Raw genomic sequence first — 16581 nt, 5'->3', positions numbered from 1 at the left:
ATTCAAAATCCTTGCTAACATCTACTCCTGGACACCCAGAGGGTTGGCTCCTGTACTGTTGTTTTTCCAGACAGTGAAATACAGATCACCCAGCCTGCTGTGCCAACAGAAGAGCTCACTTTAGGAAGCCAGGTGGTAATAGAAGTAAGGGAATATCCAGGTTATCCTTCTCCTGGCCTGTTGAATATCTTGTCCCATGCTCATGATCTCTTAGCCTTCCCTTATTTACTAATTTTGCCTCATTCATCTCCTCGGTCCCTTCCTCACTTTACTCCTCTGCATGCTTCTGTTCTGCTTCTTTCTGCCTCATACCAGAGAGCTTTCTCTTAAGATAGGTTTGGTGGGTTAGTTTTGTTTTTTGTTTCTTTTTAAACTGCTTCTCACTCTTCACATCACAGAGTCAACACAAGGATGGACCTGGATTCTGTCGCTATCCCATTCATAACATGATTAAATGACCTTGATTCACAGCTAGTTTACAGAAGTTAGAAGGACAAATCAGTATGCAAGACAGTGACAGGTTGTCCTGTAGTTCGCCACTGGGTATAAGATGGCTTCTGTGAAGCTAAACATATTAAAACTGCAAAGCGCTGAGTTATGAAACCTGCTCATCAATGTGCAAGTTGGCCCACACAATTTTGACACATGCTGATGTACAAAACTGCAAAAGAGTAAAATGAAATACAGACTGTACTTTTGACACTTAGCAAAAACAAAACACCGGCCACTCTAACACAGAGCTTATAGGGCAACAAAGACTCTGAAGCAGCAGGTCACTGTCGCAGTGGTTCAGCAGTGAGAGCGCTGCTCCTTTTCCTCAGGGAGGAGACTTCGCGCTACCATCATGGTGAAGGACTCATCTGTATTACTTTCAGAAAGAGGGCATCATCTCCTGAGACCACATAGTTAATACATGAAGTAGTTTACAACATCAATGGTCAATGACAACAGTAGTTGTGAACAACAAGCTATCATGATATTAACAGACAGTGGTCTGAAATCTCCAGTAACTTTCAGCTCTAAACAAAACAAACAAAAAAACCTGTTCCCCCTCCTCTTCTAGAGTGGGAATTCTTTCAAATCTTCTGAAGAAGAACTGAAATTACCTCTAGACTCCATAGGGTCCCTTGAATGACAAACCAGGCAAACGGTACAAGCTAACAGTATTCTGTGCTTCTATCTGGCTTACAAAAAAACTATGAAAAATCCTTGATTAGAGCATTTGGTAATAAGATAATTAAGAAATAATACATTTGCAAGTTTGATTGTTTTTCTAATCACAGAGTGAGTTTTTCTTCTGACATCAACAATGAAAGTTAACACCTCTAGTAAATTTTGACTGGTACTCTTGAGAAGCTTGTGCTCCACAGGCTACCCTCTGCAAGAGGTCTGCAAGAAGTAATGGAGAAAAGCAAAACTGCTGTCATTAGGATTAAATTTTGTCCCACAAAAGTCCATATCCACCACTAGAAAAAAATGTAATTTGAAAATCAGAAAGTGGATAAAAGTAACTTTTCATCATTAATAGAACCATAGACATTTTTTTCAGCTACAAAATGCTTACATCAGAAAAAGGGAAACAGAAGAAAATCATTTGAAAATAATCCTCTGTCAAAGAAAGACTAGTAAAAAGACACTATTTTCAGTTAGGAAATTTAGTCACTAAGGCTGGGATTGGTACCTATAAACCTTGTGATGCTGCAGAGAACCAGTTTCAGTTCCTCAATCAGATGACAGGATGAGGGGGAATGGTTTTAAACAAAAAAAGGGGAGATTTAGATTAGAGGTTAGGAGGAAATTCTTCACTCAGAGGGTGGTGAGGCACTGGAACAGGTTGCCCAGAGAAGCTGGGGATGCCCCATCCCTGGAGGTGTTCAAGGCCAGGTTGGAAAAGGCCCTGAGCAACCTGACCTAGTGGGTGGCATCCTTGCCTATGGCAGGGGGTTGGAACTGGGTGATCTATGAGGTCCCTTTCAGCCTGAGCCGTCCTATGATTCTACGATTCCCTGAAGCTGAAAGTATGTCTTGAGCAAAGATACCGTGACAATACGTCAACGGTTTACTCTTCACAGCTTGTCCTGGTATTTCCTCTCTCCTGTCAGTCAGTATTATTTAGAAATCTTACAGTTCTTGACAACAGGAGTGTCAACATATTATTAGCAAGTTTAAATATTTTGTAGGCTTAAATATTCACTCATACATAACCTTAAACCGCACTTCTATTTACAATTACTTTGTACTGCATATGTAAGGATAGCAAATTAAGCTCACTTCTATTTCTTTATGCAGTGCTATGAACAGTGTCTTTGATATTTTACTACTTCTGGAAAGTACTACTGCATATTATTTTACTTGCCTGAGGTGGTACTTTCCTAGCTGAAGAAGGAAGATTATTCTCCAAAGAATATAAGGTTAGGGTGAGCTGTCTGCTTGTCTTACTATCCATTCCCAAATAATTTGGGGATCATTGGACAATTTCAACTAAACCTGACAGATAAGTGTAAGTCTCAAACATATTTATGATCTTACAAGCTTTGATAAACCGAGCAGCCAGGTGACTGAGACAGATATGTCTCAGCTGAGGCACCATATGCTCCTCTGATTGAAGTTTTGGGGCACAATGGGTTGTTTAAATGGAATTGTGATGGTATTCTCAGAAGAACAGACAGAAACACGTGCAACTGTGTTGCAGTACTGAGCCCTGGGGGACTCCACTAGTGACTGGCCTCCAACTGGATTTAACTCTATTAACCAAGACTTTGGGCCTGGCTGTCCAGCCAGTTTTTAACCCATCGAAGTGTACGCCAGTCCAAGCCATGAGCAGCCAGTTGCAGTACCTTAATGTTGATCTCCTGTAATAGTCAACTCATTCAAATCAGTGATTTGACTATATTTGACTATTAAAAAAAAAAATCACTGTTCTCATTATACAGGAAGGGAGAAGAAGAAAGTCAATCTGCAACATGCTTTGCATAACTTGTAACATTTCCATTAATTCCATCGAACTATCCTTCTTTTGAAATTAATTTATCTTAGTTTCTGTCAGGATAAGGAGAGCAAAAATTGCTCTCCAAAAATTAACAATCTGTTGCAAGAGATTTTAGCACTGGAGTGGGGATTAATCCTGGAACACAAAAGATTTAAAGGAAAAGGGATACATTGTTTTATACGAAGGAAGAAAAAGCACCCTATGCATCATACTCGGGAGATTCAACTCCCGTTTCATCTACTTTTGTAGGTCTTCCTTTGACTGTCCTTTTTAAACTGTTTTATATGAAGGTGAAAATAACTGGATTACAAATATTTTCATAAATTCAATTCAAAAATAATATTCTGAATGCATGCAAACATCAACTGAATTTATAAATGCGGAACAGCAAGTACTTCAAGCCATTAAAAACCAACTGTGAGGCAGCACACTACTAACCCTCTTAGAAGATCACTCCCACTTTATTACTTAACTGCCTTTTGACAAAGAACAATGCACTTCTCTTTACCTTGTTTAGGAAGAGGAATTTCACTAAAACACAGCATAGGGTACAGAATGCTGAACCTGGATAAATCCACGCACTACGAAGTGCACCAAACATAACATGGGCCATTCACCATCACTCGTTTAAGGTGTAGTTCTCCCACAGTTCTCCATGGAGTACTGACTGGAAGCAAAGGGAAAGGTGTCTATTCAGAGCCTAGTCTTCTCACATTCTATCATCAACAGCTGCTTAAACAAGCCATTTTGATTTTCGTGTATTTTTGTACAGTGTATGCAAAATGGATTTAGCAATCCTTTGTATTTCTAGAATTGTTTAGACATGTAGATCTTACAGTGTACGTGCCATAGCTTTGTTTTACAGCTGCTGAAAAAAGGCTTATGCATACTAGGGCTTTCTCTGAAACCTGCTGGTGTAATGAACAAGATCTACATCTCTCACGTTCAGGATACAAACTCTTCACAAGCATACCAAGTTAACTCTACAGCTAAATCATTATAACAACTACATTGTTCCTCCGAGAAAGTGGTTTCAGTAAGATTTCCTTACATTAAACTTACAGAAATGCAAAATGCTAAGACAATTAATGGCAAAAAAGGGGGATAACACTCCTATCCCCTGCTTTCCAGCTCTACATTCCTTCCTTTGCAGAGGGAGATTCACTTTTTTTTAATCTTGTCTTACGGACCCTCAACACGATGGGTTTTTAATTGGTGCACATTTAACTCCCTAGACCAAGAGTTACTTTTTAGCTGATAGTTGCCCACAACCACTTTCAACAGTATGACTTCTGTAGTTGCACACTTCAGAAGTGTGGAAAGAAAAGTCTGAAAAAGGAACTATAACTGGGCAAAGTATAAGTTTTCAAATGCATATATAGCTGCCAAAACAAAAAACATGGATATATTCAGAATAATCTTCTTGAAAAACAGCATGCCCAGTTTCAGCTTCCATCTTCAGCTGCAGAGCTGATCAAAAAAGGGTCACAATGATATCTTTCTTTAACAGCAAAACTGTACTTTTTTATTCCTCTCTTCTGAGAAGCAGATGAATTGATTCTGATCAGGCTTTCAACTTTTATTTTATTTTTTTTTAAAGTCACCTTTGAAAGCATCCCTTGAGATGTGTAGGCCTAATAGGTGTAAGTTTCAAACAGCTCCAGGTTACTGGAAACAAGAGGTCACAATCTAAAGACTGAGGCAATGAATGCAACAGTGAGAATCTTAAGCTACATGGAGATAACATAACACTTCCTTGGTACTTTCATTGGGGGGGGGGGGGGGCGTGTGGGCAGTGACTGGCTGATAAAATTCACAATTCTGGAATAAGTGTCCCTTCCACCTCCTCTAGCGCAGGTAAGAGAAACAGCAATTCCAGAAAGGGAGGCCTGGGGTCAAGACAGAACTCTAGAAAAGCATTCCTCACACCACTTGGCACCAGGCTGGCTATAAAGTCAGGTACCCCCCACTCAGTCAAGCCCAGAGAGCTTCTAACCCTAAACTGTTTGAATTCAAACCTTCCTATGTCAGAAGACTCCAGGAAGAGGGGAGGGCAGTCCTTCGTATTACTATTACAGTGAAAAACTAAACTCAAAATCAAAAATCCTGATTAATCACAGTTCAGGTTTACTGTGATTTTCAGGTCTTTAGTACTTCATGGAAAAGTAGGGGTTCAAAGATAATATTGATCAAGTGAAAATAATACATCATATATGCTTTCATATGATAATTTCTGTGCAAGTGGAAAATCAGGGAACAGTTCAAACAAATGCCTTTCATGCCGAGAAATATGATTCCCCTTATAAATGCCTTAGGCATCAACATAATGCTCTCCTCTTGTGTCCAAGCTCCTCCGATCTTATTTAGAAAAATACCCTTAGAAAAAAACAGGGTTTGTTTGTTTCAAATCTTGTTCACCTCTTCACACAGCAAATCTCCTTTCAGGATACTGTGAAACTTCTATAACAAGGGCAAACACAATATGGGATCAATTTTTAAGAATACTTTCCATGCCTGAAAAGTAAACAGAAATGAAGACAGATACTCATTATTTCTCTGAAAACAGACTACCCTTTATCTAATAGACTGGTGATAGTGATGCTGAATGGAACGTGTTTCACTGCCACTTATGAAGATTCTAGTGTTAAACCCAATTATGACAAACCTCACACAGTACAGGTATTAAGCCCACTTTGCTAAGGATGAAACCAAAACACACAAATATTTTGTGATTTGCTAGAGTAAAAAATGAAAGCAGAGTCTGACACCAGACCTCTACTCGTGGTGGCTTGTTTACAGTCTCTCATTCTAAACAGCGGAACAGATCTTGTTCTTCCAATACAGAAATACCAGTTCAAACTCTTAGATGGTGCTCAAAATCCACCAATAAATGTGATAACAGTTCATGCAGAGATTATAGCCACAGCATGAAACTAAGAGTAAGGCCTAAAACATACTAGGTAATCAAATTCTTAATAAAAAAATACAAACTAAGTTCAAGAGTTGGTAGGAATATGACACTAACAAGGATCCCTATGAGTAATGAAATGGAGAATCTTCAAAACCATACTGTAACTTTTAAAACAGTTTTTGCTTGCATTCATTTTGAATTTGGCAGTACAAAACAGATGTGCTTGTGTTAGATTTATAACTGAACCTACCTTGGCTTTCAGATCAGCACAAATCTCCTGTTGCTTCTGTTTGTTATTAGCAGACGCTACTTCTTCTTCCTGAGCAGCGGAGGCTTCAGTAACAGCCATCACCGCCTTCAATAAAAAGGCTTTCCTAGCTTGAATCCAATTTAACATCAAAACTCTGTGTTGATTTCTAAGGAAATTGTAATGATCCCAAGCTCTCTCATGAACAACCTAAAAAAGTAAAGCATTTCAGAAAGGCTTAACACCATGTATTAATACTGTATTTTGCAAACCTTGAATATCATTCGTATAATTATTACATCACCAACATCCCTATGGAATCCACAATTAGGGCCTGAAAGTATTCTGCCAGGTATTAGGTATACTGCAGTCTCCCAGTGTCAGTAGGCCATGACAGCATTCCAGTATTTCCCTGGTGTCTGCCCCTATCACATGGTATTTCAGTATCCTGATAAACCACTGTTCTTTCCTGAACTATACTTCTGGAATAAGAATAAATGAAACACATTCTTGCCATAGAGTACACACAATGCAAGTTAGATCCTTTCAATACATCTTCAGAGATGCTGAACACTTTTAGCGTGATGCTTTTCATAGAAAGTTATGATCTCCTACAGAAAAACAGACCACCACTTAAAGCAGTTGTACAAGTGTAGTACAGAGGAGAATTAGATTCACTTTTTCTTTCTTAACAGGAAATTTGGAAATTGATTTTTGGCTTGACAAGCAGCATACTGCCACTACCAATATACAGTTTTTAATCTTAAATACACCTCCTTTGGCCTTATTCATTGAGATTCCAGAGGACACTCAAGCTTCACAACACTGACAGAAGTAGTAACAGGTAAGGCTCCATAGTCTGAGGCATTAGAAACTTGGACCTGTCTTACATCCCAAAAAACTACCAAAAACTACCAGTTACAAGGATGAAGATTACAGGGATGAAGATGGCCTTCTGCCCACGAGTCCCAAGGGCAGCATCCTTGGTGCTCACTTCAAGGCCTTTGGCAAGGGCATGCTGACTCACCTGGTGCCTAGCTCATAGGTTTTCCTCTTGGCTCACAGATCGATGAAGGTAAAGTGGTACTGCTACCTCTGGAGATTTTTTTTTTGCTCACGTGTGTAGGCCACTGTATCAGAGGTTCACATTGCCATCACTGGTCTCTGAAACTCAGGTGAGCCTTACCGGCAAGCAGCTAAACCAAGCTAAGAAACTACTGAGCAAGAAATGGGATGCAGAGTTTGTTCTTCTAAAAAGTAGATCTCTCTGATGACCTGCTACCAGATCAAGCACTCAGTCCTAGTCCACTGATCCATTCTTCAGAAAGAAGGAAGAATAGGAGGCTCTAAATTTAGTTATGCTAATGTAACAAACATTTTAAGAACAGATTCTCAGTACTGTTTTAACATTTCTGTATTTGTCATGCTGATATACATACCACATTCAATGCAGAATGATGATTTTTAAATTTTAAGTGACCCTCTGAAGAATTAGGGAGGCCCATTAATAATGGCTATGTTTAAAAGTATGCATACATTATACAAAGCATATAATTCTTTAAACCAGTTCTCACATTCAAAAGTTCTGAAATCCACAAGAACTTTACTTTTGGTGAAATTATGCTATTCATCAGTGTCACTACACTGCCACTCCTTTGCACTAGGCACTCCTCAAACATAAGGAAGTAGATGGTCTAAAAATACATGCAGAGATAAGAAAAGACTCCTACTTTCCCTATGACATCCTGAAATGTTCTGGCCTTGAACTGGGTTTCTCTATTAGCTGCTATGTGCTTATTCACTGTGGAGTGTAAAACGAATCAGTAATCAATTTGAAATGCATTATGAATGTAAAAATAGCCTCTCTCTGAGAGCAGGAGATAAGTTTCCACTCTTCCTGCTATATATGTGCCATAGAGCTATTAAAATTACTATTCCTACACAGTGTGACAATGCTATACATCCTTATAAAAGATAAAAACAACAAGAGAAGCAGAATAGTAAGACATAACTATAAAATTGTATAGCATAAAGCAATGTTCGCAAACTAGTTTTGTGAATTTGGCAGTAAGGGGTTGTGGAACTGTAAAATCTCCACGGTGCTTATTTTGAAGAAGTGAATGTTGTTTGTTTGTTTGTTTTTAAGACAGCAACATCTCTCATCTTCTCTGTACAGAATAAAATCTATAGTTAAGAAGTTACAAAATAAAAACCTTTGATAAACATTCTTTAATATAAATGTTCACTACATGCTTTATACAAGAAAGTATATAGTTGAACTAACAACACTGACCAGATCATGCCTAGATTTGTGAGGAAGGTATCTCTGCAGTACATCAAGGTACAAAGTCCTTCTTCTCTGAAGATCACTTGGATACTGATTGACAACAGTCTGAAAAACCCACTGATCTTCTTCTTTCCATTCACTGTTCCTACAGAAATTCAAATTCAACACAATCAGCTCCAAAGTAATTTAACATTTTAAAAGGAGAAGTTTGATTCTAGGTGTTTGAAAAAAAAAAAAAAAAAGCCTAAACCTTCAGTGGGCTCTATGACACAACCCTATAAACCTGATATTGGATCAAAGCTGGGAAATACAGATTTTCTTTAATGATACAAGCAAACGCAGACTGCCTTTTTAATGTGACCTTTTATTGTTTTTTGTTTTTATTATTTTTTATTAGGGAATGACATTGTGTTTCTCAATGAAGTTACATTAACGAATAGTCATGCAACACGGAAAATACAGTGTGAAAAAGGAAGATGATCGGTTTCTGCCACTGAGCGCTAATTAAAAGATTAAAGTGAATGAAATAATATCTGTATGCAGCTAAATGAGGGATTAGTTAAAAAAAACTTATGACAGCCACAGAATCATGGCAAGACAAAAGATTCCTGTTTCTTTTAAGTAGGAGGTGAAATAATTAGTATGCCTGCATGCATTTCAGAAAATTAGAGTAGCAAGATGTAACAAACATCAAAAAAACTCAAGGACAGTAACACAAGTTTAGAGGTTAGATTTTATCCTCAGTCTGAACACGTTGCCATGTAGGCATTAAATATCAGGCTTTTGTCATCAGCATTAATATCAGAGCAGCAATACTAAGTGTGTCTCTATCCTAGTGATCTCTTCTCAAAAGTGACTACAAGCCCAGGTATAATTAAAAGAAGGTAATTATATGAATCTACGCCCCACACCAAATTCCTGCAGCCTCCAACTGTTTGCAGCTCTCGGACTTCCTGAGCCAGCAGCAGTATATCGATATGTAACGGCCCTGAATTCAGTAAGATGTTAGGACAACTTTATCCTTATGTAGGCAGAAATACCAGGCATTTAGAAAAGACGACCAAGTTGCTGTTTTGTGAAACAATCGTATATAATATTAAACTAGATTTTATGATACGATCTACCATTATCTCTAAAGAGAGAGCAGTAGAGAAAAATATTTTAAAAATCTATTTAATACAGTTTAACACAATTTTTGTTTAAAGAATGCTGTGCAATAAAAACAGCGTATAATCACCACTGTAAAATACTCTGGGAAACTGAGGAAGAATATCCCTAGATCTGCTCATTTAAAGATATGGAATGCTTCACCTACAGACATTCCTCAAGAATGAAGACAAAATAACCCATTTCAATAAACCATTTCCCACGTAATGCACTCTCAGGCAAGGGAACCCAAACTCTTGATGACACTTTTCACATTCTCCCCCATCCCAGCCCAGCACTTTCCACTGTTGCTTGCTTTGCCATGAAGTTGGCATGAATTTGGACTGAGTGCCATTTATTTTCACCTACCTAATAGCATTCATTTTGTAGCTTTTTTCAAGCAGACAGAAGAGTTTTATTTTTACCTTTCTGGTCTTAGAGATGATCGGGTAGGAAAAAAGAAGGATTTGACCTTCACCCACCTTTGTGGAGACACCTAGTGATCAGATCTTCTTCCTTCTCTTCCTTCAATTCCCCATTTCATGAAATCAAAATGTTTCTTAGCTTACTAGACCATTTTCAGCATAGAATCATTATTCCATGATCAAAATGGTGGCAACATATAACCAAATTAAGAAGAACATTAAAAAATTTATTCCATAACTATGAACACCCTGTTTCTTGCCCTCCATGTGTGCTTTCCCTACATTGTTTTTCTTTGAACAAATGTTAAAAGTTACTCTCATCTTTACACAGATGACACAACGAAGATAACTGCATAACGAAAAATCACACCCTACTTCCTTCAATAAATTCCAGCAACGTTATTAATGCCATTAGTGCTACAAACAAAACAAAACAGAGCTCTGCAATGGTAATATGTGTATAGAGAGATTCCACCTTTAACTTTTTGGTTTGTTTGTTTCTTTTGGGGGTGGGGGGGGACACAACATGAAGCGTTAACTCTTAGCTGATCCTCTGTTGTAGTGCGTTTGTGTAACTTATCTGTTTATCAGAGTAAAACGAAAGCAACACATTGAAAATTAACAACCGCGATGACCAAAGTGTCTGCAGGTAACAGTACCACGTCACAGCACAAAGGTAATACACTGATACTTAGATCTTTGCTATTCCAAAGAGAAACATTCACAATCTGCATTTGCTGACAGCTTTAGAGTAATTCACAAAATGTGGCTTGTAATAAAAAAAATAAAAATAAAAATTCAACAGCAGCCTGACTAGAATGAATGAAAAGGGTGCCACCTGCACAGACCCAATGAACTGGCACAGGTAGCGTGGCATACGATGTAACACCCAGCCACACCTCACCTTGCTGCCCACTGACTTCCCCGTTTACCCAGGACTTCAAATATTTCTTCTGTGGGGATGCTTTACAGTCCAGTAGTGCACACTCAGATGGAAAAGCTCCACAGCACTTGTGCAGTTACAGATTTAGGACTAAAAATACTAGAGTAATAAACTGGACTTTGAGACTGATTAATGTTAGAATTAGTACAATTGTGCATGGAGCTATATTTCCCTCAACAACCTTATCTGAGATAATTATATTATTCTTACTCTCCACCCATTTTCTTTTTGCTTCTTATAAACCATGCGGAATATCTGACAAACAATTTGTAGGACACAGCTGTTTGCTATTAAATCCAGCATTATGAGGAGAAATAGAGACTGCTTTGAAATGGGGGAAAGAAAAATATTTAGCTCCTGTAAAAAGTTTATTTGCAGTGACTGACAACTACCAAGTAAGTGCTAGAGACAACATAAAATGTGGAATCACATTAGCAAATGCAGACATTCTCTGGTAATGAAAGTGTTTCTTTGTAGGTGATTGCTTAAATTTCTCATGAAAGACAATGAATATAGATGTCTGAGCAGAGGGTTTTCTCATATGCTAAGAAGAAATAGTGCCCAGGAGAGTAAAATGGGATTAAGGAATCCATTAAACAGGGAATGGTTGCAGTAATAACTTGTAACCTTCAGGTTGTAGGGCTTGAACAGCGGACACAGTTCCCCAAAGATAACGGCTCCTGAGCTTTGATAAAGAAGTGCTACTGGGAAGATGTGTTATTTTTGCAACCTTTACTGCCTCTGCAGAAGATGTCTTGCAACTGATCCTCAGAAATGAGTGCTTTGAAAAGCTCCCTGTAGAGAAAAGGGAGGAGTTTAATGAAATCTGGTCATTTATTAATTTTAGGATCTGTGTGATGTATGGGTTTTCTGAAGAGTAACTTTAATGAAGAAATTAATTATTCTTTGCCATGCACGACTTAAATATCTGACTGCAACTGACGCTGAGTACCATTTCTTTTTCTTAAGATAACACATCATTCTTTCCAAACATTCAAATTCATGAACAAATATAGGTCTTACATCTACAAGAGTGAGGCAGAGTAAGATACATCTCAATCAGGAAACATCACACCACAAACTTGAGAGCAGGGAACAGCACAGGTTCTGTGCTCAGAAGGCTGGTCTTGCGACCTGCTCTGCCTCCAGAGCACATGGGCAGGCGCACCAGTTCCTGCACCAGTCTCCGCCTCAGTTTTCTCATCTCTGCAAGGATCCTTCTGACTTGTATGTTGCTCTAATGGCCAGCTAATGATCTCAATTTCAATACCTCAAGTAGACTTATAAATAAGATGGAGAGACAGATGTCCTCTTCGCTCAGACAGATAATGACAGGACAAGGGGGAATGGTTTTCAACTATCAAAGTGATTTAGATTAGATGTTAGGAAGAAATTCTTCACTCAGAGGGTGGTGAGACACTAGAAGAGGTTGCCCAGAGAGGTTGTGGATGCCCCATCCCTGGAGGTGTTCAACCTGGAGGCCAGGTTGGATGGGGCCCCGGGCAACCTGATCTAGTGGGTGGCGTCCCTGCCCATGGCAGGGGGTTGGAACCAGGTGGTCATTAAGGTCCCTTCCAACCCGAGCCGTTCTGTGATTCTGTGATCTCTGTACTACCTAGGAACAAGATGGAGAAATTGAGAGTGGTGGATACTCTGGGGAGCTAACAGCTACAGCTAGAGCTGCAAGTAGTTTATTGTGAGTAGGAAAACACTGACTGCCAGTGTCTTGATTTGTCAGCTGTGCCAAGCTTTGTCAGCTGTGCTTAGATTTTGTCAGCTGTTCATAGACAAACAGCTAAAAAAAAGCATTGTCCAGCCCAAAACAATCCAGCCCAGCATGATCCATTCCAGCATATTCACAACCATAAAATGGACAGAATTACAAAATATCCTGCCTGATTAAATGCAAGACATTCCCTTACTTAAAACTCTTGTAAAATTCCAGAAAGGAAGACCTCACCTGAAAAGAATCTGAAAAGCACCAGCACATTTTAGACAAATATTTAAGTTAGCGTCATGCTGCTTCAGTGACAGGATATTGACAAACTTATACAAGGCTGAATGTACAACCAAATTTTAAATATACTACTTGCTTTTCTTATATACGTGTATATATATATATATCATTCTGCTACTACAAAACACTTCATTATTTTGTTTCAGAACTGAAGCAGGGCGATTATCTTATATTCAACAGCCCTGAGGCAGCTGTTTCCTTTGAAACACTTACCCAGGGTTAATCCTCAGTTTTACACACCCTGCAAAATACAAACAACTTGGAAGAGAAGTTACCCTCTCTGCCCTATAATCTCCACATATCCTCTGCAATAGTTGGGACAACCTGAACTTGATGCACTGCTGTGTGGTTGAATCTGCAGACAGACTGCAACAATGCCACCAAGAGATATGTTAACTTCTCTATACCAAGTAATATGTTAACTTCTCTATCAATTGAGTCATTGCTGGTTGTTCAGCAGGAACATCCTGTCAATAGACCCAAAAAGAGGGACCAGGTTTACTTGACTTAGTCATAATATTCCTTTCATTTGACGTTGGTGAAGATAGTGCTAAATATGTAGTACTCAATTCATCTTTCAGTTATTCAAATAATTCAGACATCCTTGGAAATTGTGGCAAAAATGTAACAGTGCTTAGAGAATCATTGACTATAACACATTGGTTACAAGTCCACAATTTGTGGGACAATTTCATCCCTGCCCCCCCGGAAAAAAAAAATTGTGTTTCAGCATCAATAAAATAAGTGGATCTGGATCGATCAAACATTCTAATCCTATTTCTTATGTTTCTAAAAGCAATAAACATTGTAGCATGTACTCTAGTAGGACTGAAAAACACACAAAGAACATAGCAGATCAGATTATCTTATTCTCATTTTTCTTCTTTAGATATTCTATGCACATTTCCATTTTTTTTGTTGCAGAAAGCCTGAACAGTTAAACAATGATATATGTATTAACCCAGTGCTTTTTTCTGTACATTCACACATATGATGACAGAGAAAGAATGACAGAAATAATCCTCAGATCCTTGGGGAAAAAGTTACAATTATGTTACTACATAATCATATTGTTCTACTGAGCAACTTCAAATTACAAGAACGAGTGAAAATCTATTGCAATTGTATTGTTATTTTCAGGTAGACAGCAATGAGATAACTGCAAAGATATCACAAGTGCTGCATTAGTCAGTAGGGTACAGTGGATACATAAGGTCAAAAATCTACATCACTCAATTTTTCACAGTATTATCTGTTGGATCAAGGTTACCTTGATGAATTATAGAATCATTAAATCCTGTATCTTTGCAAACTCAAAATATTTCCATGCAAATTTTCCAAAACAAATGTAAAAAGTAAAAAAATTGTGTTTTATAAACCCCGTATCTCAAAAGTAAGCGATTCTACAAGAACAAAGCAAATTTTGCCTTTTGTATTGAAAACATTTTAATGTTGTGGATAAAATCATAGAAATCAAAATGAGCAATATGAGAAATAAAGATTTCAAGAACAGAAGGCAAACAAAAAGATCAAGATTTAGCTTTAAATTCCATACCCAAGACAATTGCTGATGATTCATTTATGATTTTATACCTTCCCATCTAATAATACTAGCATACACAGACCCAAATCAGGTAATTTGTCCCAGGCAGCCTACCTGCACACCCCTCTAGCAGGTTGGTGCCACTGCCATTTCCACCAGCTTTTCTTGAGCCACATTCCTCCCCTCTACCCCCATCTACATAATAATAAACTATTCTGAATCTACATACGGTTTCATATTTATTTGTGATGACAGTTACTGCAATGAACCAACATTCTTGAAGAGATTGGACCTGTTTATCAACTTTATAAATAAATACATTTAAGATCTCCCTCAGAAAGGCTGTACTTTTCTGACTTAAATTTGATAGTGTATCACACAGAAGGAATCACTTCTACCCCTATAAAAGTGTGTGAAGAGGACATTTGACACACATCAGATTGTTGGTTTTTAATTCACAAAACATTTCACTTATTATTTCAGATGAGTTCTTTAGAAAGGACTGCCTCAATCCTCACAGCTGTGCAAACAGTTACTGGCTTTAACCCCACAGAATTGGGCAGTGAGCCAACTATTTTCTGTACTGAATAAAATAGAACCAGCTATCATGGTAAGGGCAACTGCAGGATCAGTAGATTGTAAAATACTTTATAGTTTATTTTTTCCCCAGTAAAAGAAATCTAGAAACAGGTATCATTACCTATATATGACTTTTAGCTGTTGATCAACCTCTTGAAGCTTAGACCAGTATTCATTTGCAAGCTTACAGTACTCCTTGATAATTAAGTTCTTCAAATCTGGATAGGGGAACTCCAAAGATAGTAGAGCTGAAGGAACTTCATGGAAAAGTTTGTTTTTTTCTTCAGAAGAACGCACTAAAGCCTGTGATGAAAAATGCTACTCAGACTACTCTGCATTATATTTTTTCTCAGAAACTGTTAACTAAACTTACAAGGAAAAGCTTACTTTTCTTTTATAGGCTTCAAGCTCTCTTTCCACAGTCAGACTTTCAAGGTTAAGAAATTCCAGAATTGCTTCCTGTTGCTTCTTCACAAGTTCAATCTATTTCATGAAATACATTACTGTTACTTCGTATTGCTAGAATATGAAATTTCTTATTTGGAACAAAAAGCTTGATTTCCAGTTTCACACTGCTATGCTTTTACAGATTTTAGTGAAAAATTTGCAGTACCACAAATGCAAAGCTTACTGAATACTCTGAGTTATATTCTTAAAATATTGCTTTTAAATAAATAAAAATGCTAAAAAGACAATGATTAGAAACTGTTAAGCTAAAATACCAACCTGCTGTAACATGTCAACTGGATTGAACTTATATTTCAGACAAGAGTCTTCTGAGAGGTAATGCTGCATTTCAGACATCCAGAATTTCAATTTCTCTCTTAGTTGCCAGATAGGAGCTACAGTATTTGTTTGGTATGCATCCCATTCCTTTGATAATTTATGCTCTATATCCAAATGAAACATAAAGCTTTCTCAAACACACAGAGTATTATGTAGCACTATACTTCCTAAATCTAAAGCTGTCGTGACAGGCATTTAAAAACACAAACAAGTAATCAAGATAATTTTGACTATAATAAAGAACCAAGACATGAATTGAAAAGTCTTACCCAAGTCCCGTATATCCAAAAAAGAGTCATACTTATGACTTCCTTCATCAAGAACAATCTTTGCTTCTGCTTCTGCTTTTTCCCTGCAAGGTATTAATGAGGTTTTTTTGTTTGTTTGTTTGCTGTAATACAGAAGATTTAATTTCTTATTTATTAAATTGACAAGAACGATAAGCTTCAAATACTCTGATAATTGACTAAAAAGAGATTCTCTGCCTGGGAATCTATTAAGGTCAGGCGTTTTACAGAAAAGTAGTAGGGAAGCCACCCTCTTTTGAGTAAAACATGCTGTTATTGATCTGCTGTACATGCAACACGTAAGCTAGTAGGCCTAGGACAACAAAGCTGTCTGCAGTTTGGTCAGGAAGTTACAAGTATTTCTGGAAAAAACAAAACAAAACATAAAAACACCTGCAGCAGGCCACCAAAAGTATTCTTT

At 37.7% G+C, this 16581-nt stretch overlaps 1 protein-coding gene across 13 annotated transcripts in view; it reads right to left on the bottom strand.

Moving 5' to 3' along the window:
* The window catches only part of CCDC148 (coiled-coil domain containing 148), a 68280-nt gene that overhangs the window by 29603 nt on the left and 22096 nt on the right, over positions 1 to 16581 (bottom strand). For 9 of the 13 annotated variants that reach the window (XR_014585981.1, XM_083841701.1, XM_083841698.1 and 6 more), the window contains 6 exons: positions 16143 to 16264; positions 15814 to 15977; positions 15475 to 15570; positions 15209 to 15390; positions 8441 to 8579; positions 6151 to 6357 (listed from right to left, as the gene is read on the bottom strand). Coding sequence is in view for 12 of the 13 variants with exons in the window: in XM_083841701.1 (XP_083697827.1) it covers positions 6151 to 6357; positions 8441 to 8579; positions 15209 to 15390; positions 15475 to 15570; positions 15814 to 15977; positions 16143 to 16264 (910 nt within the window). In the remaining variant the exon portion in view is untranslated. The remainder of the gene's footprint in view (positions 1 to 6150; positions 6358 to 8440; positions 8580 to 15208; positions 15391 to 15474; positions 15571 to 15813; positions 15978 to 16142; positions 16265 to 16581) is intronic. The other 4 variants (XM_083841702.1, XM_083841703.1, XM_083841700.1 and 1 more) reach the window with 1 other exon arrangement.

The sequence above is a fragment of the Anser anser genome, assembly GCF_964211835.1.
Source record: "Anser anser genome assembly, chromosome: 6".
Taxonomy (NCBI): domain Eukaryota; kingdom Metazoa; phylum Chordata; class Aves; order Anseriformes; family Anatidae; genus Anser; species Anser anser.
This window is presented reverse-complemented; position numbering and strand designations above follow the sequence as displayed.